This window comes from Vigna angularis, chromosome 9 (assembly GCF_016808095.1).
Source record: "Vigna angularis cultivar LongXiaoDou No.4 chromosome 9, ASM1680809v1, whole genome shotgun sequence".
Classification (NCBI taxonomy): domain Eukaryota; kingdom Viridiplantae; phylum Streptophyta; class Magnoliopsida; order Fabales; family Fabaceae; genus Vigna; species Vigna angularis.
Genome location: NC_068978.1, coordinates 5,562,218 through 5,586,596, shown reverse-complemented (window position 1 = coordinate 5,586,596; position 24,379 = coordinate 5,562,218). Strand labels below are relative to the sequence as shown.

The 24,379-nt window shown below is 30.8% G+C and overlaps 3 protein-coding genes and 1 non-coding gene across 8 annotated transcripts; 2 read left to right on the top strand and 2 right to left on the bottom strand.

The window, feature by feature from the left end:
* Positions 1-5,057: 5,057 nt before the first annotated feature.
* On the top strand, positions 5,058-7,196 carry LOC108319230 (dof zinc finger protein DOF2.5). 3 transcript variants are annotated; one of them, XM_017550283.2, is made up of 2 exons: positions 5,058-5,203; positions 5,821-7,196. In XM_017550283.2, the coding sequence occupies exon 2, from the start codon at positions 5,866-5,868 to the stop codon at positions 6,724-6,726; it is 861 nt and encodes a 286-aa protein (XP_017405772.1). In that variant the 5' UTR covers positions 5,058-5,203; positions 5,821-5,865; the 3' UTR covers positions 6,727-7,196. The 3 variants fall into 3 exon arrangements, with proteins under 3 accessions (XP_017405772.1, XP_017405771.1, XP_052724567.1); XM_017550282.2 differs by having other exon boundaries at positions 5,063-5,203; positions 5,788-7,196; XM_052868607.1 differs by having other exon boundaries at positions 5,063-5,203; positions 5,761-7,196.
* A 3,188-nt stretch (positions 7,197-10,384) lies between these two features.
* Positions 10,385-16,530, bottom strand: LOC108318803 (uncharacterized). Its single transcript, XM_052868606.1, has 3 exons — positions 16,009-16,530; positions 14,054-14,202; positions 10,385-10,827 (listed from the first exon to the last, which is right to left on the bottom strand). The coding sequence occupies exons 1-3, from the start codon at positions 16,192-16,194 to the stop codon at positions 10,689-10,691; spliced, it is 474 nt and encodes a 157-aa protein (XP_052724566.1). The 5' UTR covers positions 16,195-16,530; the 3' UTR covers positions 10,385-10,688.
* Positions 16,531-18,120: 1,590 nt separating this feature from the next.
* TRNAV-AAC (transfer RNA valine (anticodon AAC)) lies at positions 18,121-18,194 on the bottom strand. Its single transcript has one exon. It is a non-coding gene; the product is annotated as a tRNA-Val (tRNA).
* Positions 18,195-19,410: 1,216 nt separating this feature from the next.
* On the top strand, positions 19,411-23,676 carry LOC108319231 (probable serine/threonine-protein kinase WNK10). 3 transcript variants are annotated; one of them, XM_052868870.1, is made up of 7 exons: positions 19,411-20,137; positions 20,880-20,917; positions 21,147-21,195; positions 21,464-21,684; positions 21,781-21,938; positions 22,029-22,428; positions 22,565-23,676. In XM_052868870.1, exons 1-7 carry the CDS (start codon positions 20,061-20,063, stop codon positions 23,392-23,394), a joined length of 1,773 nt encoding a protein of 590 aa, XP_052724830.1. In that variant the 5' UTR covers positions 19,411-20,060; the 3' UTR covers positions 23,395-23,676. The 3 variants fall into 3 exon arrangements, with proteins under 3 accessions (XP_052724830.1, XP_017405774.1, XP_017405773.1); XM_017550285.2 differs by having other exon boundaries at positions 21,147-21,374; positions 22,568-23,676; XM_017550284.2 differs by having other exon boundaries at positions 21,147-21,374.
* The last annotated feature ends 703 nt before the right edge of the window (positions 23,677-24,379 follow it).

Here is a 24,379-nt window from a genome sequence, read left to right as displayed (position 1 = left end):
AAAGCAGTTTAGTTAAAAGAAATAATAAAATAAGAAACTAATATAAGTTTTTTTTAGTCACTCAAAATTATAATGTAGTTAGCTAACTTGAATTATTAGAATGACTAGTTAAAAACATCGAAATTAAATTATGTCAATTAAGAAAAGTTTAACGCTTAATTATTAACATATGACATTCTTCGTAGTGATAGTTAATTGGTCACTTATTATTAACACATCGAAATTAAATTATGTCTTGATCTACCATAACTCATTCATATATATTAGGTGAGCAAATGCCCTTCCCTTAGTAGTTAATTACAATTAGGGTTTTCAGATTATAAGTTGTTATATTTTGTCATTGTTACCCCCAATAATTTTGAATGCGTTGGCCAGATTCAAATTTTGTATTCCTTTTTCGTGGGGGCGGATTTGGTATTTTCCTTTACCTTATGTCCAATCAACATAATTAAAATCTCTAATTCACTCATTAAGATGGTTAAAAATGTGAAAAATCAATTGACAAAGACAGTGAACAATCAGTTGCACAATCCAATGGAAGATTCACTAATAAAATATTATTTAATAACACATGAAAAAAAAAATACGGTAACATCGATAATGGATTTATATTATCGTTTAAATGTTCGAATCATTCAAATTAATTAAATATTTACTGAAATGTAAGTTTAACTTAGTCACAAAAAAACTAATTTAATAAAATGAAATTCAAATATAGTTTTACATAGTAATTAACACGATGCATATATTTAATCTTAATTAGAATAAACATTTAATATTTTTAATATTATTGTACTGTATGACTATCTTGTTCATGGTAATGGTAAGGGTAGAATGGTTTACTTCGTACGATTTCTCTTTGTGACTGTATGGTTGAGAGATGAGACTAATAGTTAGATAAAAAGAAAAAATATTTATTTAAGGAAAAGTATAAAAATTAAGTTATAATTAAGTCACTACTAATTAAAAATTATTCTCCACGACATGTTGACAGGTTGGAGGTAAACATTATTTCCACATAATTAAAAAATTGAGACCACATCCGAAACAATTATAAAAATAAATTAACTTGTAAAATGAAAGTTATTTTTTGTAAATAAATGCAATTATTAAACGTCGTTAGAATTGTAATTCGACGTAAAATGGTATACAATGGACTTAAGCCTAACTCAACCCCACAAAACCGGCTTGTAGGGTGAGGTTTGCACCCACTTATAAACTATGAATTAGCGTTATCTCTAGTCGATGTGGGACTTTCAACAAGTTTTCATTTTCGTTTTGAAGAACTTATTTGTTGAATTTGTTTGTTGTTTTTTTTGTTGAACTTGTTTGTTGTTGTTTGATTAAACTTGTTTATTGTTGTTGTTGTTTGATTGAACTTGTTTGTTGTTGGTTATTGTTGTTTGTTGTTGATACTACATTACACGTTCATAGTTCTTGCTTTATAAAATACCAAAAACTTAAATTTGTTGTTTTTTTGCTTTTCAGATCTCGTAGAGTTGTAAAAAACGATCACAATTAATTAAAAAAAACAAAAAAAAATATTAACGTCGTATAATGACAAAATTCGACGTTAACGTCATATATTGACAAAATTCGACGTTAATTTAACGTCAAATCTTTTAAATTCGACGTCAATTTAAGGTCTCATAATATGACGTCGTTCGCGAATTCGCCGTTAAAAGCCCAAAATATTCAACGTTGTACACAATTTTTGTACTAGTGTATTATGTGACACTTTTACAATTCTTTAAAAACTATTACAATAATTACTACACTTTATATATATATATATATATATATATATATATATATATATATATATATATACTTATATATTGTATATGATTATAGACCTGTTAGGTCTTACCAATCAAGTTATATAGCTTAAGTATAGTTGAGATTTGATATCGGGAATCAGATACCACAAAATGGGTACTGTGTGTTGGTATCTCCTATGGTCTTTTGAAGCTGCATAGTGTAATGACTTAGTAAAAAATGAGTCTCACTTAATAGGTAATTTGGTCATTGGGCTTTAGGGCTAATGGGCCTATAAGTTGTGACCCATTCAGATGGATCCATGGTTAATAAAGTAAACACTATAAATAGCACATTAACGATAATTATTATTCACTTTTTTGCATTAATTTAGATTTGACTAGAGATCTCTAATCAAATGTCGACTTAGAATCTTTCGGAGGTATTTTCCTTTTTTTGATGGCGAAAGCAAGAAACTTGAAGGACTTAGCTAAAAGTGAGTCTCACTTAACAAATTATGTAGTCATTAAACTTTAGGGTTAATGAGTCCATAAATTGTGATCCATTTAGATTATCCATGTCAATGAAGTAAACATTATAAATAACACGTTAACTATTCACCTTTTAGCATTAATTTGAAAAGAAAAAATCGGCCTAAATGTTGATTTGAACATTTAAGAATTTTTTACAGGTATTTTTTTTTGTGGTTGGAGCAGGAAACATGAAAGAAAGATACCTAATAATGTGGAAGATTGAAAGAGAATACTTTTACTGAATATATTCAATCTTAATATATATATATATATATATATATATATATATATATATATATATATATATATAGTTTTAATTAAAATAGATACCTAAAATATAAAAAGTAAAGGAATTATTTCGACTTACAGATTGATTTACTATATTAAAGTAAATGAGTTAACTTAAACCCAATTCATTTTTTTAGTTAAAAATTTTGTAATCCAATTTAATTTATTATGAATTGTTGAGTTCATTTATTTAAGAATATTTTGTTTTCTAATTTATTTTATATATTTATTTTAATACCATTAAAATAAATTGATTTGATTTATTATTTTATAAGAATGAAATTAAAATATTCACTTATTTTCTAAACATTATTTTAAGGTTAATACTTAAAAATTAAAATATCAAATTATCAATAAATTAAAGTCAAAACTATTTAAATATTATTTAACAATATAATATTTAAAAGTATCAAATAATAAATAATTATAATAAAACTTATGAGAAAATATAGAAAAAATAATAAAAGATTGTTTGTGGTACATTAGTAATCCCTCAGTTAAAATTCATCAACCTCAAGTTAAATAAGTTATCCATATTTTAAAAAACTTATCTTTTTTAACTTAACCTGAATCATCATAATACGACCGAATTGACTTAAGAATTTAAATCTATTTTACCATTTCTAGAAAATATAGCCCTTATGATTTGAGTTTTCATAATTCAAATAACCAGAAATTCTATTTTTATTATACAAATCAAAGTCGAATATACGTGTGACAGCACAAATTAATTTGTATATATTAGTGTTAGAACTTATATACAGAATCAGAGCTTAACTTTTTAAATGTAAATAGTAAAATCAAATTTGGAAAACATATGTAATAGATAAAATTATATTAGCACATGTATTCAGTATGTTCCAAGAAGGTATTGAAGCAATTAAAAAAAAAAAAATAGGCGGTTAGTGCAGAAGAAAACCCGGGCGAGTCATTAAAAGTTGAAAACAAACAATCATGTTTAGCACAGACCAATGGTCCAAGCGGACCCCAACTTTAAATTACAATAATATATTATTCCAAACAAACTTGTGTTAATACATAACTCTCTTTTATTCATCTAAAATAAAATATGGACAGAAATCAATAATTCAGATAAATTTTGTTTAGATTGGTTTTTATCTTAATGAGATTTTAAATGCAAATTTGTGGATAGGTGGTAAAATTTTAGCAATAATTTGAGCGTTCATGATATCTCTTATTATTGAAAGAGAAAAAAATTATTTATAAAAAAAATTTCGACCTTCAAATTAGTAAGAATAGTAAGTATTAAAAATTATGAAATAAATGTTTCTTGAAAAATACTAATTATATCTATAGAATAATGTGTATTTATATTTTTATTGAAATAATACTTATTTTAAATATATAATAATAATGTAATTAATAATATAATATATGTTCAAATATGATGTATTTGTAAGAGGAAATAATATAATATATGCTTAAACATGTTTTTACACAAAATAAACATTGATTTACATTTATATGTAACATTAAGCTATAAAGAGAATTAATTAGTTATATCAAAAGCATACGGTTTAGCACATTTTAGTTAGCTGGTTTTGAGTTGTCATGTTGGTAAAATCCTTGTTTACGATTAATTCATAGCATGAGCACACAGATCAAATTTTACTTTTGAAATAACCATTTAATTTAAGAATCGAACGTGTTCATAACTTTGAAAGCAATATGGTGCAACCGTTGAAAACACATGCATGTAGGGAAGTTTATTGAACATATTGAAACATTATGAATTAATTTAAAAAAACATTATGAATTCAAACAAACCGAACCCTGTATTACGCATAAAAGAAATAAAATTGAACATATTTTTCCGATAAGAGATAAGTTAATTGAATAAATAATGCTTACGATTAAGAATATAGTCTTTGATTCTGGCCCAAAATAAAGAGTACTTGATTACAGAAAAAGTAAGTTTGACTATTTGAACCGCCAATAAGAGTCTATGTTTTTTGAAAAGTTGAAACACTCCACACTACATACTCATTATTCTGAAAAAAAACAGAAAAAAGAATGGATAAATATTCAAACCATTTTTAGATTATAAAATAGTCTTTTCAAGAACTGTGTCTTTCACAAAGTTAAATTAATTTTGTATTACAATTCGTAAAAGATAAAGTAATTTGAAAATGGACAATCGTACTAGAATTGTTTTTAAATCTATAGGGCATTATCTTTCACTTTTTTTTAAATAGAAAAGTTAATTTTTTTAATACCATTTTATCCTTCTAAAAATGGTCAGATAATTAAATGGTGTCAATAACTTTAAAAGAAAGAGAAGATAAAATAATAATAATAAATAATATGATATACGTGATGAAATATAAAATTGAAAAGGAAATGAAAAGAGAGTGTGTATATGTTGATTATAGAGATTATTAAAAAAAAAAAAAAAGAGTGAGTCCCTTAAAGGCTAAAAGATGGATGATTGGTGAAGAGAGATATTGATAGTGTAGTCAAACGAAAGAAAACACTTGTGTTATCTCTTCTCGCTTTCTCCTTTTCCTTTGTTGCATTCATAAAGTAAGCCTACGCATAAAGCCACCCCACAAACCAACCAAAACATTCTTTCTTGCACTAAGGAGCAGTTCCAGACAAACAAGGTGAATTTCTTTCTATCTCTCTCTCAAATCACCCTTTGCTTTTCTTTCAATTTCATGGCTCTAGCATGTCTTTTCTCTCAACCACAATACTCAGTTATTTATTCTGGGTTTCGCCTTCTTCAAAAGCTGACACAAAATATCAACTTCCACTAGATTTCATACTTGTTTCTATCTTTCATTTAATTCATTTTCTACCAAGATATATATATATATATATATATATATACCAGACGATTCTTGCTAACTGCACGGTCCACATATATACACATTCCACCTTCTATCTTTTTCTACCAAACCAAGTTTTTCATCAAATCCCATAAACAAAAGCACTGCTTTTTCTTTTCCTTTCCTTTTCCTTTTTGCTCTCGTGTGCGATCATTTGTTAAACCAAACAATAATTTATAAAAGTATTGATTATTGATTCCTTTACATTTTCTAAAACTTTGTATTTATCTTAGTACTATGTCTTTGATTTTCTTGTTGACTATATATCTTCAAAATTCTTCTGTGTAAACTTCAAATCTCTGAACCATGTAGTTTTATTTGGTTGGGTAAAGCTGAGTTTTTGTGGCTGTGGAGTGTAGATTCTTGTCACATATGAGCACTTGTAACTGTAGGTGTTCGTTCTGTCTCTTCTGGGGTTTATTGGAGTTGTGAGAGTCATGGAGGGGATGGCTCCAAATTCATGTGCAAGGCCAGGTTTAGAGAAGAAAGCAAGACCACAAGAGCAACTGAATTGTCCAAGGTGCAATTCAACTAACACAAAGTTCTGTTATTACAACAACTACAGCCTCACACAGCCAAGATACTTCTGTAAGACTTGTAGAAGGTATTGGACAGAAGGAGGGTCTCTGAGAAACGTTCCGGTTGGAGGTGGTTCAAGAAAGAACAAGAAGGTCACTTCAGGAGGAGCAGGAGCCTCAGCTTCATCATCTTCATCGTCATCATCAAAGATTCCTGACCTAAATCCCCCAAACCTCTCAGCTCTCTCTTCACAAAACCCTAAAATATTACATGGTGGCCAGGATCTCAACCTGGCTTTCCCAGCCATGGACAAGTATCATCATCATCATGGCATCTCCCCTTATGTCGAGATGCAAAACAGTGACAGCACCACTCATCATCACCAAAACTCTCCTTCTTGTTCTGCTGCTCCAACCTCTCTTTCGGCTCTTGAGCTGCTAAGGTCCAGCATGGCATCTAGGGGTTTGAACCCTTATGCTCCTTCTTCCTTGATGCCAAACTCAGCAAACAACAATGCCCTTTACCCATCAGGGTTTCCCATGCAAGAAGTCAAACCAAGCCTCAGCTTTTCCTCAGTTGATGGGATGGGAAATAGATCATACGATCATCAGGTCCAAGAGAGGGGTGGCAGAGTTTTGTTCCCTTTTGGAGATGTCAATAAGCAGCTTTCTGCTGCAGGATCAGCTGAAGTGGAACACGGTAAAGAACAACAGCAACAGCATCAACAAGGAAACTCAACTGGATATTGGACTGGAATGATTGGTGAAGGGACATGGTAAGAAAGAAAAATGGGAGGAAAAAGGAAAAAGAAACAAAAAATCAAGAGAACATGCATTAATAATTAACATACTATATTTATATAATATCTTTATTTTGATCTTCTCTTTCCACAATATGGATATCGTTGGCCTGAAGTTGTTCAGAACTAACAGTAGGACACACAAGGTTAATTATTATTACTACACACCTCCTTTGTTTATGTGAGAGTTCTCATCTCGATTATTGCTTTTAATTTACATATTATATATATAGACATAGAAGAAGAAGAAGAAGAGATGAACATGCAATTCCTGTATTGATTGAATTCTTGTGTGGGAATGAAGCAGATGTTGTTCATTGTACGTATGGTTTTTGAAATGTTTGGTTGAAAGGAGTTTTGGGGTGATGAAGGAAAGAGAAAGAGAGTTAGGTGTTCCAAGTTTGTAAGTGTAACCATAATTATAAATTTGGTTGAGTTGCTTTGTGGTCTTTCCAGCTACTCTTTCTATCTCTGTGTGTGCAAAAATTAGTGGGTTGTCAGCTTTGTTGTCTTCATTATCACATCTGAGATTCTTCCAACTATGAAAGCACTTTGGTGGAATTATTCGGAGGAATTATAGTAAAAGAAATCAGAAAAGGAAGGACAAGGGAGTGTTGTATGATCTCAGTGTTTTAGCTGATTCAGGAATTAATGTCACACCCACTTTTAATGCAAGCTAGGATTAATAAAACAATGTAATAATAATACTATTAGCATATTAGCATGAGCATATAATATAATTGGACAAATCTTGAAAATTGGATTACCTGCCCCAACTAAATATACTACTAACCTAATAACATATTATATATAATTGTCATCCACTTGCATTCATTATTTAACTTCATCAGTGTGCCCTATGTCATCCATCCACCTGCTGTTAATTATAGTATTTCCAATGACTTAGAATTTTTTCTCAAAAGCACAACTTCCTTCGGTATTTTTGTGGGGTCCTCAAACATTCCCTTAGGGCAAGTGGAAACTGTTTCTTCCACTGGCTAGGTCAATGCATTGCCTTCACATCTCCACCATTATTATTCATTAACAACAGCTAAAATGTTCATTTATGTTGTTCTGTTGTGTTTTTTTTTCTTTCACTTTCAGTCATCTCCATTCGGGGACACAATACCTTTCCTCTTTACTCCAATCTCTTAATTATTGTTATTCCCTTTCGATCTTCTCAGGGCATAGATTCATCTTTCGAATTCAAAATCTTCTCTTTTCGCTGTTCGTCTCTTCAAACTCGTCAATTAAAATAACAGTTTCAGCTACGTAAAAGTCTTCGGTGATATTCAGAAAAACATCACCTGTCTCCTTCTCTGGTTCCCTCTATTCTCATGTCCTTTCAATTATACAAACACTATCCTTATCTAAATCATGCATGCTATTTTTCGTTGACTGAAATGACCATGTTTAACTTTCAAAATATTCGATTCAAAAATGTATCAGATATATTGTTTATAAAACTTGGTTTATTTTCATTTTTTTAATGTTTTTAAGGCTTTTTATACTGATAAAGAAATATAACACATTTTCCTGTTTCTTATCAATAAGTTATAAGTTTTAATAAAATTAAACTGATCTTAAATTAAAAATAAAATAAAGGAATAAAAAGTTCTCTAAAAAGATATATAACATTTGATACGTATAAAGAATGGGTGCTTGTGCCAATTTTATTAAATAAAATAAATTGCTAGTTTGTTAAAAATATAAATATATATGTATATATTTGAAAATAAAAAATTCAATATCATTTAAAAATGTTTATAAAGATGGTGCATTTCTCTTAAAGTTATTTAAACAAAAAAGAGTATTGAAGCTTCTAAAGTTGATATGTAAGGATTTAAAGTTTAAGTATATTTTCGTTACATGTTCAGGAAATAATGGAACAAACTTCCTTCAACACACAAATGCAAATAATATAAGAAAATAATGAATGCAAAAGAACGGTAGAAAGTAAATAAAGGATATTTTATTTGTCGGCTGAAATAAGTAAAGGATGTAACAAGAAATAATTAAATATTAATGAATTTCAATTTATACTTACCAAAATTTACTATGAATTTAAGATTATTATATTTAACTTTTTTATTTTTTTAGTAAATTCTCACTCAAATATTTTATAAAGTATATAAATTGAAAAACAACTATTAATTATAGTAACATAATAATTAACACAGCAATTTTTTTGTAAAATGTATCAAGCATGTTAAAAAAACATGTGAATAAAGTTTATTATATTTTAGCAAAAATCTCAAAAGGCAATTTTTGCTAAAATACTATATACTTTGTTGAGATTATCTGCTGCCATTATAAAAGACATGTTTTGATGAGAAAATAAGGAGAGTATTCAAATATTTAGATTAGAGATAATATTGGCACCACATTCATAAAGTATGATATGAGAATCGGAATGATAAGTTATGAAATTAAAGGTATAAAATTAAATTTAATTCTTGTAAACTCTAAAAAGTTTTAAAAAATTAATTTACTATAAAATAAAACAATGGTGAAGAACCTGATAGATTTTATTAATTAAAAACCGTAAGGTAATTTTGAATTTTATTATAATTTTAAAGGATTTAAGACTACATTGGAAAGAATAAGAGGACTAAAAAAGGTGAACTAATGTGTATTATAAATCCATAAAAATATATCATTTAATGTTGTGTTGTTTTCTATTTTGTGATAAAGTAATCAAAACCAAGAGAAACATATTTGCTTAAAGGGAATATTGTACAAAACTAGAAAATATTCTCTATATCCATAAAAAATTATAAATGTGAGTAAAAAATTTAAATACAAAAATACATGTTTTCCAGTTTTAGAAAATACTAAAACATGGCAATAATACTTCTTAAATATCTACTTTATAGTGATAAAACAAAACTGACTTTAAGGAAACTATTGTATTTTGTTAATGTCTTGTTAGTGAGGATCACGTATAGATAAATTAGTAGCCATAGTCTCATTAATAAGAGAATAAAGGTTGTTCCAATTAATTAACAAAAGATTAACTTGTCATTATATTCCTTAAAAACCAAATTTAAAAGTAAAATGTACATTAAATTCTTAATAGACATTAACAAAAACATGATTTGAGACATTAAATACATTTCTTATGTAAGACATTTATTTTATTCCTCATAAAATTTAGCCTCTTAATTCTCTTAAAAATGATAAGGTAAAATTGAAAGAAGGAAGGGAAGAAAAGGAGAATATAATATAAGAATTGTATAAGAAAACAATATTTTATTTTGTTTTTATAACAATCTGTACATTATTACTTTTCATAACAGAAGTCAAATTGACTTGTTAATCTATGATCAAAATATTAATTATTATAAAGGGGAATTTAGAGTAAGAAAGCACAAACATATAAAAGTATTCAGCTTTTGCGTAAAAACAAAAACATGCTTTGAGTTTTCAACATAGTGTGACATGGGTTTTCAAATTTCCACAAGATCATTCATAAAACTTTTCTCTCATACGAGAATGTCTTTACTTTCTTTTTGTGGCCAAAACTCAGCATTTGACTTGTCAAATTTCAGATGACGTCTAAGGTAAGTATTCCACTTATGCTCATGATGACAAAGACCTTTATTTTGAAAAGAGAAGGTTATACCAATAAACTTGGATACCAATGCAAAGGATGATTCTTGTATATCTCAGTTCGGAGGCATGAATAAAAGGAAAAAGGCAAGAAAAGAAAGGTACATTTTAAAAGCACCGTTATAATTCGATACATATACTTCTCTACTGTACAGAAATAACTCAACATATTTATTTGTTTAATAATACTTTAGAAGCAGCTTAAAAGGCAGTTGGCAACAAAACATTACTTGAGTATCCTTCCACTTCTGCCTTCTATACAAAGGTGTGACCTTTTTCCAGAACAAAAGGACAAGAGGCTCTTGAGCAGGTGACCAGGTTTTCAACATTTCACTTATCAGCATTGATTCCAAAAATCCTCACCTTGTGCATGTGGGGGAACTTTGCAACAACCAGCACAATCACAGCAACAGTATTGAAGAACAGCATTGGATTCTGATAGTCGGTTGTGTGGGAGGCTATCAAGTACCTGACAATGACAAACAATACAGTAAAGAACTATTCACTTTTAAAATTCTAACTAGGTCATAGAAATTTACTTCATAATATCAACTATTACTGATCTTCATCTTCCAAGGTATAAAAGATAATAAAGCTTTTATTTTGTTCAAATTCATAAATGTGAATATTAATAATGCGTATGTTATTTAATTATGCCAGGTTTTATTTTCATTCATGTTTTTAAATAATCTTTAAAAGAATATGAACTACAACTAGTTTGTGAGTTTACTTTTATCTAACCTCTCAAATTAGACGACCTTACAAATTAGACAATTCCCCACTAAGTAGGGTCAGCCATGGAATACTACAAAACCATTGTGTTATGTCAAGAACTAAAACCTCAGCAAGTCCATTTAAATCAACCTAAGGTGATACTCAACCGTATTAACCTCAATAGATGTTAGCACTATTTCCCCCACTTGGTTTTTTTCTTTCTCAGGGTCAAACATCCTTAGGTAAGATACTACCATATTTTCAACAGGTGACATCTTATGATTTTCTGCTCCTCCTCTATAACATCCTCACATTTGCAGTACAAAGCTTATGTTGTTGATAAAAACTAACATTTAGTAACATGCAACACTGCGACTTTTACACCTGTGCAGTAGATTTTTCCTCAATGCTCAGGACAGTTTCTGCAAGAATCCGAATCACATCAAAGCTACAGACATGCAATCCTATTGCTGAAGCCAAAATCATATCCACAAGCATTAACTTCAGCTGTTGAAATTCTCAGTGTTGAAAAACAAGATTGCTGTACCATTTTAGTGAATGTTTGGGAATGAAAAGTTCTAGGAAAATATTTATATTAACCACCCCCAAATGACTTCTCCAAAATAAACTGAACCAAATGGGTACTTGAACAGGATCAGTATTCAGTCATGATAAACTTCATCGATTTTGGCGGCACTAAAAAGTAAGTCTATGTGCAATGCTTTTGGAATCCAAAAATGCTTTCATTTTCAAGAATATCTTCGGGAAAAATAAAAATCTGCCAATTTACATGACCATCTATTTGGACTCTCCCTGGTGCTTACTACACTGAATCTTTGAGAAGGTTGTTTTGAAGTATTCAAATTTCTTTACTTTATTTCTCTTCAGCGCTTTGTTAAGGTGGATTTCTTATCCTCTTAAGTAATTTTGTTTTTCATTAAGATTTTGTTTCTCAAAGTAGGGGGCACCTTTAGAGAGAAATGTGTACAGTTTTAACATTGAGTGGAAAACCAATTACTGATACTGTGATAAAATAAATCGATATATGTAAGAAATCATGTCAAAATTTATTTCATTGATTTTACATTAAATATATAGTAGCAATAAATGAATCCTTTGTTTCAGAGGAGTCAAAATGTTTTTTAGACCAAACATTATTTGTTCTATCAAAAGAATTCTCAGGAAAAACTAAGCCATGTAAGCCCCTGGAAATTTCAGTTACAAAGACAAAAATAGCTTCACCCCAAATTCAAGGCAGATAATAGATCAAGCCAAGCCCCAAACACCATGAAGAATACAAATCTCCAGATCTTATGCTAACTTATATTTGTTTCATATAATTCTTTTAGCAAACATTAGTACTCATTCGAGAAGGCTCTTTGGCTTCTTAAATTATATTTGACCCAATATTTATATCCTACACTTCCAATAAAGCTCTTGGATGTCTATAATAGCAATTTGTAGGGGCACACACAGAGAGCATAAAAAAACTATCTATTGAATCGACATTTAGTATTAGCTATCCAATTGATTTTATACACTGATAAAATTCTTACCCTTCCTGAAATAAATCTTGATTTCAGACACAGTCCAATGACATATAAAGCCATTTGATAGATATGGAGCTATGCAGAAACTTTCATGAGTAGTCATTTTACATTACTTTTATGTATATATATATATATATATATATATATATATATATATATATATATATATATATATATGTATGTATGTATATATATATGTATGTATATATATATGTATGTATGTATATTTCTTTTCTTCTCAAAAAACATTCTTGTTTTCCTTTTTCTTGTAAAACAATTGTTATGTAACGTTCATTATACAGATTATCCCTTCAAATATAATGAACTTCTAAGCAAACAACCATAATTCCAGAGGCATTCAATTTATTAAGCTACATTGCAGCTAAGTGACATCTTCTCGTACACAGAAGAGAATCAACACACAAAATGAGTGAAAAGGGACAGTCTAATTTGATCAGTAGTCTTACGACCAAAGAAAACATGTTTTGAAAAAAAAATTAATATATTGGACTGTAGTGGCCAATCCCAAAAAGCAGTGTGGAGTCGCTGACCCTGAGCATGCTAGAATAGGATAGTGTGATGGCTATCATTGTAACCAATTAGAACAAAAAGGAATAATGGGTAAGACTTAGAAGACATAACAAGACATGACGATAAACATGCTTTGGAGAGATTTAAAAAACAGACAAAACTAAACTATGGCAGAAGGTCATGGTTTGCCAGAGCCAGTGACAGGTTTGCCAGAAAAGGGCTGTAGGGATCTGAGATGACACAAAACTACAGAGGTTATGGAAGACCAACAGCTGTCACAGCTAACCAGAAATACTGGAAAATGTTGGAAATGTTGTTGGATAGTGGTGGGAGTTTGTTGGTAAGGAGAACAGTGGGTGTGCTACTTCATAACATGCATGTGACAGACAAAGTAGTGTTTCAGTTCTGATTCAAAGAGATGGGCAAAACCCATAATTGTCCCCAATACAGCCCTAAACAATGCTGTCTCAAAAAGTTTTTTTTTTCAAGCTAAAAGGTCCAATAACACATTCCAGCAACGATTTTCTGCAATTTTGCCATCTACCACAGCTGTCACGGAGAATACTTCAAAAAGTGATGCTATTCAATTTTAGTAGCATAGCATGGCCAATTGTGTCACTATTTGATATTATTTGCAACTATGAATTGGATAAACTGTTATTCATGGTTTCTACATAAGCATTAAACTTATTTGCAAGTTCTAGCACACCAAGAAGTGAATGCTTGAATAACATTACAGGAATGACACATACATTTGCTCACATCAGTGTATAAACAATATTTTAAGGAATACTGTTTAAATTTACATAGCCATGAGTGCACCACACAAACACATTCACAGATCCTATACAATCACCAGAAAGCAAATACCAATTATGGCTTGCATATTAGAAAACTTACAGGACCAAAGGAACAACTGTTAGAAACTTCCTGTTACGAGTAAGCTGCTTTCCATTGTCTACCTGCTCCCACCATGTCAATCTATTGTAGATGCCTTGGTCCTCTGCAAATGGAGTTCCTTTCTTCCAGTGAAAAAAGTGATATGTTACCTGATGGACACAGCATAATCAATTAAGCCATTTAGAGATATTAAATTATTTTTAACATTAATTTAGCAATAATTTATAAACAATATTAATATATAGACTGATACAATCAATCAATTTTGATTGAAAGTAGAGAAGACAAATGACCTGCTCATTACTTCAAGAAGTAATAAATGATAAAAAATGAGTTTTCCAAATATTATGTTTAATGTGTTTGATTAGAAGACATAACTTCCACTCCAAAAAACAAAAGGACAAAACAAACGTGATAGAACGTTCATTCCAAACCTATCAGTAAGAAAAATATTTGATGAAGATAAACATTAGGTTCTATGAGAAAGCACTATCACATAAACTAATATTATACTTTATAAGAATGACTACACCTTAAAAGACACCGTGAAACTTGAAATGGCTTACTTTTAGAATCAAACAGAGCATAAGCAAGAACTAAAAATGAATATTGAAAGATGATACTTGCAAATACAGTAAAATAAAAGCACATCCAGTACAAGATTCACATCAATTAAGAGGAAGCACATGTAGTTCTAGGTCAAGAGGAAGCAAAGAAAATAAGAATTCCCTGCTCTGCAGCTTTTCCACTTCCCAGAACCCCATTCAACTTCTTTTAACAATTTCAGAAACAGTTGCCATTCTAATTTCTAAAAAATAAAAATGTATCTCCAAATATCATCCAGAATGCAGAAGGCCAACTGTTCACAAGTAAGACGCCAAACGAATTTTTATGGCCAGTAATTTGGAGCAAAGCCAGACCATCATCATGCTTATCAGCAGACGGAGATTATGAGAAGCACAGAAACCTAGGGCATTTTTAAGCAAATTATATAGCTGCATAAATGTATTTCTCAACTAAGAGAGGCAAATAATGATTTAGGAAGAGCTGGGACTGTGTATACATCTATCAAAGTTTAGAACATGGTGGGGTGGGGCCATGGAGATAGGAATGAAAAGACAATGGTGTAATAATAACCAATTGTTTTCTTGAGCTTTACAATAAACCATATCTAATGAATAGTGAGAAAAACTGTGTTAAAAAGATGAAGTAGAGTAGTAAGAAGCTCAAAAACCAATGACCAATGCCAAATGATTATCGGGATAATCTAAACTTTTTGCTAAGATTATATATTGGTTAACACGTAGAATTTTAATAACCTTATATAGTGTCTACAGACCATTCTTTGAGTACTCAAATTCCCAATAACTAACTTCCTACCAAGGGAGAACAAGAACAAGAATATTGCAGAGTAACTAACTTCCATGCCATGAGACAATAAGAACAAGAGCATACGCATTGGTGGTAACATAAACTAGGAATTAGGGCCACCCCCATCCTTAACAAGAGAAAACTGATGTAACATAAACTAGGAATTTGTACATGCATGGTAACTCACATATTGTCTGTGATCTTGCCAGATGACAGAAGCACCTCTGATTTGCATGTGCATGATAAAGGTAATTCCCTTCCCCACCCAATCTCTCACAATCAATGTTTCGGAATATAAAACCATGTATTGTGCCAAATGGATTATAATCACATACTTAATAACGACGAATGAAACAATAAATTAAGACCCCGATTCTATCCAGGTCAATCACAATTAAAAACCATGTAAGATGGCATTCAGCTTCACATATTGCGCTTACCCTAAAAAGCCTTAAACTGCAAGGTCATCAATACCAGGGATAAATCAGGTAACAAATCAAAGACCCAGAACTCAATTTTATTTTCTCAGAACAAAAGGCAGTAATTAAATTAATTGATTAAAAGAAGTAGAAAAAGGAATATACAGCAAAATGTGCGAGATTAACGATGGTCCATGCGATGCCAGGGGAGCAACCGAAGACGGAGAGAACGAGGATCCAAGAAAAGAAAAGGATGAGGATGTAGGTGGTCCAGACGCCAGGGTACGTAAACCACTCCGTGTTCCGGTTCAGATCCGCCGGTGGCACCGCCTTCACGTACAGATTTGCCATCAAACCCAATATAGATTGATAGATACCCTTTTGACGCAAAACCCCAATTACACGATCCCAGATGCAAAAGTTTCCACCTTTCAAATGCTTGGACAATTTGATGGGGCTTTGATTGATGGGGCCTCAAAATTTCAAAACCCAGAAACACACCCTCTTCTCTTTCTCTCTCTTTCTCCTTCTCCTTGTCTCTCTCCCTCTCTCTCTCTCTCTTTTATTAAAATATCAGGGATGATGGATGGCGTGTGTTTCTGTGTGTGGAGGAATTGAAATTGAAAGCTTAAATTGGTTTTTACTCGTAAATAATAGGAGTCGTAATTAATATAGGGAAGAAATATCTTTAGAATAAACCTAACTTTTATACATTTCTTAGGGCAGCGCAACGACGTCGTTTATGATTTCACAGATTTTATACAAGCCTGGATACAGTTATTTTTGCCAAAGTTGAAATAACCAACATTATTTCTGATGAAGTCTGAATTTTATTATGATTTTGTATTTATTTCAGTTTTTTCTAAATAACAGTGCATGTAAAATTTGATTAATGAAAATGTTATGTAACTATTTTCTTTTAAATTCATTAGGTTGAAAATAATGATCATTTATCGACACTTCCCTTTAAAATTCAATAATTACTTTAAAAATAAATGGTAAAGTACAGTTCAAAAACATATTAATTACTTTTATTCTTGCAACAAAAGTCTTATTTTAAAGTACAAACACAGAAGTTAAAGTACAAATTATTCTAAATAACTTTCCATAACATTAATTGATTTTGACGATTACAAATAAATGAAAAATAGTTTCTGATTTTCTTAAAAAGCATAAAAATAATTATTAGTTAATATAATACACTTAACAAATTCATTCCTTTAAAATATGTTTTTAATTACTAGATTTTAATTTGAAATTAAAATTAAAATTTCAAATTTAAATACATTTTTTACGTGTCAAACCCATTTTATTTTAATATTTAAATTATTTATACCCGTTTAATATATTATCATTTTAATATTAGTTAAAAAATATGTTTGATACATAAAAAGTTAAATATAATTAAATTGAAATAATTATTTTAATTTATTTTTTAAGTTTAAAACTAAAATATATAAAATTTTTAAATAAAAATAAATTTAAATAAAAATAAATTTAAATTTTACAACAAAATTAAATAATTAAAAATATATATAACCTTATAAACTGAAAAGTGCTAAAATACAATTTATTAAAATAATACATTTCATGAAATACATCACAGAAATAACTAAATATCAATTATAGAAAATGAAAATATTAACAATGAGATATGGGGCAGTTTTTAGTCTACATCAAAACTACTAGTTTTAGTGTATATGTAACTGTCCCATTATAATCAAACTAATTATAATATTATTTTAGTTAAACATACCAACTATACTAAGGATATTAAAAAGAATAAAAAAAATAGTTCCTTTTAATTACTTTTCATTTCTTATTTCTTATATAGCAAAACCACGTTTGCTGTGTAACTGTATCAGGCAAATTCCTTCGAGTTATCTTACAATGAATCATAATCAGTGAAACTATTCGATACTAATTTGTGTCTCTCAAAACATTAATGTGTGTCTCTAAATAATGTCATAACGTATATAAGTGAATGTATAACTATTTATTATTTATTTTTAAAAAAGTTACTAATGAATATAAATACAGAATATAATGGCGAATTATTTTGATAAGTATGCTAAAATAAAGTTATTATTTTTTGTTTTATGAACATAATTAACTTTTTAGGTTTTTGTGTTTATTTATTTTTAATTCTATTTTTCAAAATTTTAAATTATTGTCTCCCCGATCTTGTTCCCTGTTTATTAGTTTAATGAAATCATATAAATGAATTGTGAAAATGGAAATGTTATAAAGAAATTATTCTAAAATAAAAAGAAAAAGTGGCGTCGCCCGGACTCGAACCGGAGACCTTCAGTGTGTTAGACTGACGTGATAACCAACTACACCACGACACCTCAACTGGTGATAATAGTATAAATATTTTATTAATTGGTTATCAATCTTTTCTAAAATTACAAAACAAAAAATTTGGATAAATCAAATTTTATTTAAAATGTCAAAAACAACTAAAATTAATGAATTACAACAATATAAAAAATTAAATAATAGATAGTTTTTCAAAATTTCCCAATTTATGAATGCAACAACTATTTTATTAAGTGAAATAGTTTAAAATGCAACAATTAATATGTTATGTTATCACCTAATAATGGGTGAAAACCAGCTTTTCTACAGGAATTACAAAAAATTATAAAATTGAGTATTTATATATTTGAAAAAATAATTATTTATTTTATATCATCATATATCCTACAAGAATCATGCCCAAAATAGATAATATTATATCAAAATTTTAAAAATAATTTCTTATCCATCAAAATAAATAATAAAAATATAAAAATTAGAAATCATACACAAATTCCATACAAAATTGTAAGTGTATTTTCTATAAAAACAAAAAAAAAATCAAACATAAAAGTACTACTTATATAAAAATAAATAAAATCATCTATGCAAACATAATTTTTAACACACAAAATAAATATTCAACAAGAAGTATAAAAACACCAATTTATTTTATTTGAAAGTAGTGTTTCCATCACATCATATGACTAAGACTTTTTTTTAAAAATTTATCCAATTTCCATAAAGAAAGAAAATGATATCATTTTAATAATTTTTTCAAAAAAGACTCTTACTCAATATATTCATATTTTTGTACTAGAAATTTCCAATGTGAACAACTCCTTACAGTCTAAACTAATGGAAATGGTTCAAAGCAACATTCTGAGGGAGGGAGTTCTTGTGAGAAAGATCTTAAGGGATATAGCTTCTCTGCAACATGGAAATCTTAAAGCACCTTTTCAGAATTCATCATTCTGAAGAAACTAATGAAGAAATCTTGCAGCATTTTTACTAACTAATTTACAGTCTAGAATTGTTCTTAAGCTTAAAGCTCTGCAGTAAAACATTACATTCTCTCTGTTGCATTCTAATATGCTGTGACATATTTTTCTGTCACTCTTTTCGATTATGTTTCTGTTACACTTGTAATAGGCTGGAAATAAGTTATGTCTTACCGTTTCTCATTTTGTTGGATGTTTTTCTTTTTTTAAACCCTTTTGTCTTATTTTAATCTAACAATAAAAAGAATTCATCCGTGATATTTTGTCTTTCCATCAACATAAAGATAAAAGTCATCTGATTCTCACCTCAGCATAGCTAAGATGTACGATTTGTTTCCGTTAGTTAGTTCCCAACTTTCCCTTTTTCCAACTTTTCAAACGCAAATTTCATAACAAAATTAGCACTCTGATTCACCATCCACCTGTCTGTTCCCCGCTTCTCTTTCGCCTCCACAGTTTTCTCATTTTCTCTCTCTTTCCCGCCAACCACCTTTCTTCAATCCCCCCTTTTGATATTTTTCCTCAGAAGATTGGACAATGGGAGACCCATCTGGTAAATTTTGAACCTTTGGAAGGTTTTGGTACCTGGGTCGCTGGAAAGAATGGACTTTGAGAGGAAGGTGGAGGTGGTGGGTTTGGTTTGAGGATGAATTTTTGTTATGACATGGAAGGTTGGGTTTTGGATTTAGGTTCATTGCCTCCAACCATTGTCATCGAATGCCGATTCCAGCTGCGGTCGGCATTCGATTCCTCCTTCGTTCCGTTCCTACCTTTCTCCATTCCAATCACAAACTAGGCCCCATCCGATAAACATATACTAATAATTAGAAAAAAGAAACAATTTGTCTTGAATTCTGATTGTTTCAGCCACTAGAATGAATTCTGGTGCTGTCTTGACACTGCCTCCCGTGTGCAATGCGTTCGGGACCAGGGAGCCTCAGGATTTTGAGGACGAGTTTGCGGAGAAAGATCCAACCGGGCGGTATACAAGGGTATTATGACTCGAGTCTCACAAGCACCTTCACCAATTATTCATTTATATGTTTTTTGGATTCATTTTTAGTCAACTTCGGTGGTTCTTCTAAAGTTTAATAATTGCGTGTGAACTGTTGTGGTGTGTTTTTTATGGCTTTGGCGGGTAAGTTTGAATTACTTGTGTTGGTGGTGAAAATATGGTCGTTGAGCCAGAGGGATTGTTTTTAAGCAATAGTGATTTGAAATTGATTAGCCTCGTTTTTCTCGTTTGCCTGGATGATAAACTTGAAATGCAAGGTATATAAGTTGAAGAAATGACTATATGGTAGAGATGGTGTATCATGCGGAAAAAAGCCTCATCTCCGTCCTTTTGAATTAGGAACACTTTTGTGAGGCTTGCAAGTGTGTTATCATTAGAGAAACGGTTTAAATTGGCTGTTTGGTATCTGGTATTTTATTTATTAATGATGTATCTGTAATGAATCACCTTTATCAGCTGTGAAAGAGAGTTTCACAAATTAAGTTCCACTTTTACTTTGTAATGCAGAAGTGTAAAACCTATCTCATACTTAAGATTCAATACTACAAATAATCCTCTTTATGAAAAAAAATGCTTTCTGTGAAGCACAGCTAGGGGCACTTAATACAATATACCCACATTGTTCAAGGGGATTTGTTTACTTCATTTCTACGATTCACTTTGTTCATTATATTTGCTATTAGTTTGATTTTTTTTTCTCTCTTTTGTTTTTGTCTCAGTATACTGAAGTCTTGGGAAGGGGTGCCTTCAAAACTGTGTAAGATTTAATGCCTAATCCTTCTCTCTTCTATCTTTCTTTCTATATATAATTCTTTGTTATCTCTAATATTTCGTATTTTCTTCCTAGTGTTCTAGGTTAATTTGATTCAGAATTTTACTTGCTATGAATTATTTCTCCAGGAAATTTATTATTCAATAACATTTTTTATTTTTATGGCAGTTTTTACTCGTGAAAGCATGCTATTTAATCTCTTTCCCTTTTCCAGTTATAGGGCCTTTGATGAAGTTGATGGAATTGAAGTTGCTTGGAATCAAGTTAAGATTGATGGCCTCTTGCATTCAGTAGATGATCTTGCGAAATTGTATTCTGAAGTTAATCTTTTGAAGTCTTTGAAACATGACAATATCATTAAGTTCTGTGATTCTTGGATTGATGATAAGGAGAAAACTGTTAACATGATTACTGAACTGTTCACATCAGGAAATTTAAGGCAGTAGGTTCTCCTGATTTTTGTCCCCTTTCCTTTATATTATTTGGTTGTAACATGCACATATGAAATTTTTGTACACCTTTGGCTGACAGATATCGCAAGAAGCATAAATATGTTGAAATGAAAGCTATAAAAGGTTGGGCCAGGCAGATTCTTCATGGCTTACTATATCTTCATAGTCACAAGCCACCCATTATTCATAGAGACTTGAAATGTGACAACATCTTTGTGAATGGAAACCAGGGTGAAGTTAAGATAGGGGATCTTGGTTTGGCAATTGTCATGCAGCAACCTACCGCCCGAAGTGTTATTGGTAACATATTACTTCCTGAATTGTGATGTTTTTATCATATTGGTTCCAATGGCACTGAGCTATGCTTGTGTTTGTTGTTTCTCTATTTTACAAAAGGAACTCCTGAGTTTATGGCTCCAGAACTATATGAAGAGTCATACACAGAACTGGTTGACATCTATTCTTTTGGGATGTGCATATTGGAGATGGTCACTTTTGAGTATCCCTATGCCGAATGCAAAAATCCAGCTCAAATCTTTAAGAAAGTTACCTCAGTGAGTAAATAAATTATTGGCATATTCTTACCACTTTAACTTATAACGCAAACAATTTAACTTGCTGTATTGTGATGCATGTCATTGCAGGGCATCAAACCTGCTTCCCTTAATAAGGTGAGTGATCCTCAAATTAGGGAGTTTATTGAGAAATGTTTGGTTCCAGCATCTGAGAGATTGTCAGCAGAGGAGCTTCTGAAAGATCCATTTCTACAAGTTGAGAATTCAAAGGATCCCGTCCTTTATCCTTTACAACCACCTAGAAGAACTCTGAGAGCGTACTCATTCAAGTCTAGTTCTCATTCTATGGACTTGGATGGTGACTACAAACAGTTTTCTATGAGTATCTGTTCCGAAAGCAACCAAGAAAGCCCATATTGTCCTGTTTTTGAGGTTCAGAGGGCAAATATTAACAATGAGTTTAGGTTGAAAGGGACTAAAAATGATGATAACTCGGTATCATTGACCTTGCGTATTGCTGATACATGTGGTGAGTATTTTCTCTTTCCTTCGCCTTCACCTTATGCTACTTTTGTTTCAAGGAGGAGCACGTGAGTAGAGAACATCTGAATTGGTTTTCGACAGGCTCGAAAGTTGATGCTGAAAGGTGTTTGTTGTGTTCCTAGCAGGTCGAGTGAGGAACATACATTTTCTGTTTTACCTTGATTCAGATACCGCAGTCTCTGTGGCCACAGAGATGGTTGAACATTTGGAGCTGGCAGATCACGATGTACCTTTCATAGCTGAGCTTATTGATTATTTGATAATGAAACTTCTCCCTTGGTGGAATCCTTCGCATGATCGTTGGGCATGTGGTGAAATAAATCCTAATATAGATGCCCAAAACTTCATGGGATGGCCATGGGCTTCTGCCCTACCAAGTCTTCCCTCTGATTTGGCTATTGAGGAGGATGGCTACTCTGGGATTGATACAACCCCCAAAGAAGATTTTGTGGCAGCCGAGAACAGCTTAACAGAAAGTGGTGATAAGGCTACTTTCGAGGGTGATTATCATTCACAAAGATCTGAAGCTTCTGAGGTAGTTGTTGAGAATGCTTCTATGAAAGATGACAATTGTCATTATTCCAGTGTTGATGCAAGCTCTAAGTGCTTAAGTAGTAGGTCCATCTCTGAACTTGATCTTGGGGATGAATATTTTGAGGACTGTAAATTGCAACAAGAAAATTATTCTTCTGGGGAAGAAGTTGTGATAAATGAATACCCAGCGAACTCGGGGTCAGTTCTTGGAACATCTACTAATGTTGGGAGCACAAGAAGTAGCTGTTCTTATGTGTCTTCATCAGTAGAGGAGATTGATCTTGAGCTACAGCTTGAACTTGCTGTAATTGAGACTCACTATCAGCATTGGATTGATGAACTCAACAAAATGAAGTTGGAGGCATTAGAATCCACCAGAAGGAGATGGATGGCCAAGAAGAAACTGGCTGTTCGGTGATTTTGAGCTTGTTGATTGACCTCTTGTTAACCCTTGTCGAAATTGTTTCACTGTAAAGTGTGTTGTGATCTTAACTGTACTTTGTATATTGGATGTGGCTCTTTTTAGTGAGTGTCCTTACCCTCAACCTACTTTTTCCTTGTTTTGGAGATATTTCTCAATCTCTCTTTAGCATAATGTAGGAGATGCGTCTCAAGAAATTTTATAGTTCTAGAAGACACATTCTCATGGAGACACTTTGCTATTTTAGTATATTTTTCACCATTGCAGCTTTGCATACCACGATTCTTGCATACAATTAGACAAATATAATCACATAAAGTACTTTGTTTTCGGTTTAAAAGAAAGCCAATGTGTCTTCAAGGCAAATTTGGTTAAGAAATTAGGAAGTGGGAGGCTTTTTTATTTTGGTATATAAAAGCATACTCTTCTATGATTTAAAGTCTGCATTTTGAAAAAAGGGCATACTTTTTTTTTGTGTTATCTGGCCCCGTGAAACAATATTAAATGCTGAGTGGTTCAATTTACATATCAAGAAATGACAAACAACTCCAAAACAAATATAATTAGAAAAAAGAATGTGGCATTAGTTGAGGTTTGATATCAGAACTCAACCTACCCACTCCTAACACTGCAGTTGTCTTACAATGAAAAAAAAGTATTTAGGCTTTACATATTTTTATCAAATATGATCAAAGTTTCTATATTTTTTTTATAGTGATAAGTTCATATAATTCTAAATTTTATAGGTCAAATTTATGAACAAAATAATATAAGAACTTTGATTGTTTCTAAAAACTATGTATATTCAAGCATACCCAATGCATAAACCATTACAAAACACAGAGGGAAAAGGTAAGTTTTATTTCAACTTAGAAGATGGTGAATGCAAACATAATAGAATACACAAGTCCTAGATCAACTGGTGACATTTTCAGAGGAATCTTTGTTTGCATTGATTCTAGTTTTACATTTTGTTGCATTT

Excerpts from the sequence above, each read along its gene's own strand:
- LOC108318803 (XM_052868606.1), bottom strand. The coding sequence starts at position 16,194 with ATGGCAAATCTGTACGTGAAGGCGGTGCCACCGGCGGATCTGAACCGG. Across the intron at positions 14,203-16,008 it reads TTAATCTCGCACATTTTGCT|GTAACATATCACTTTTTTCA; the intron begins GTATATTCCTTT and ends TGTGTCCATCAG. Across the intron at positions 10,828-14,053 it reads ACAGTTGTTCCTTTGGTCCT|GTACTTGATAGCCTCCCACA; the intron begins GTAAGTTTTCTA and ends TGTCATTGTCAG.
- LOC108319230 (XM_017550283.2), top strand. The coding sequence starts at position 5,866 with ATGGAGGGGATGGCTCCAAATTCATGTGCAAGGCCAGGTTTAGAGAAG.
- LOC108319231 (XM_017550284.2), top strand. The coding sequence starts at position 20,021 with ATGAATTCTGGTGCTGTCTTGACACTGCCTCCCGTGTGCAATGCGTTC. Across the intron at positions 20,918-21,146 it reads AGGGGTGCCTTCAAAACTGT|TTATAGGGCCTTTGATGAAG; the intron begins GTAAGATTTAAT and ends TCCCTTTTCCAG. Across the intron at positions 21,375-21,463 it reads ACATCAGGAAATTTAAGGCA|ATATCGCAAGAAGCATAAAT; the intron begins GTAGGTTCTCCT and ends TTTGGCTGACAG.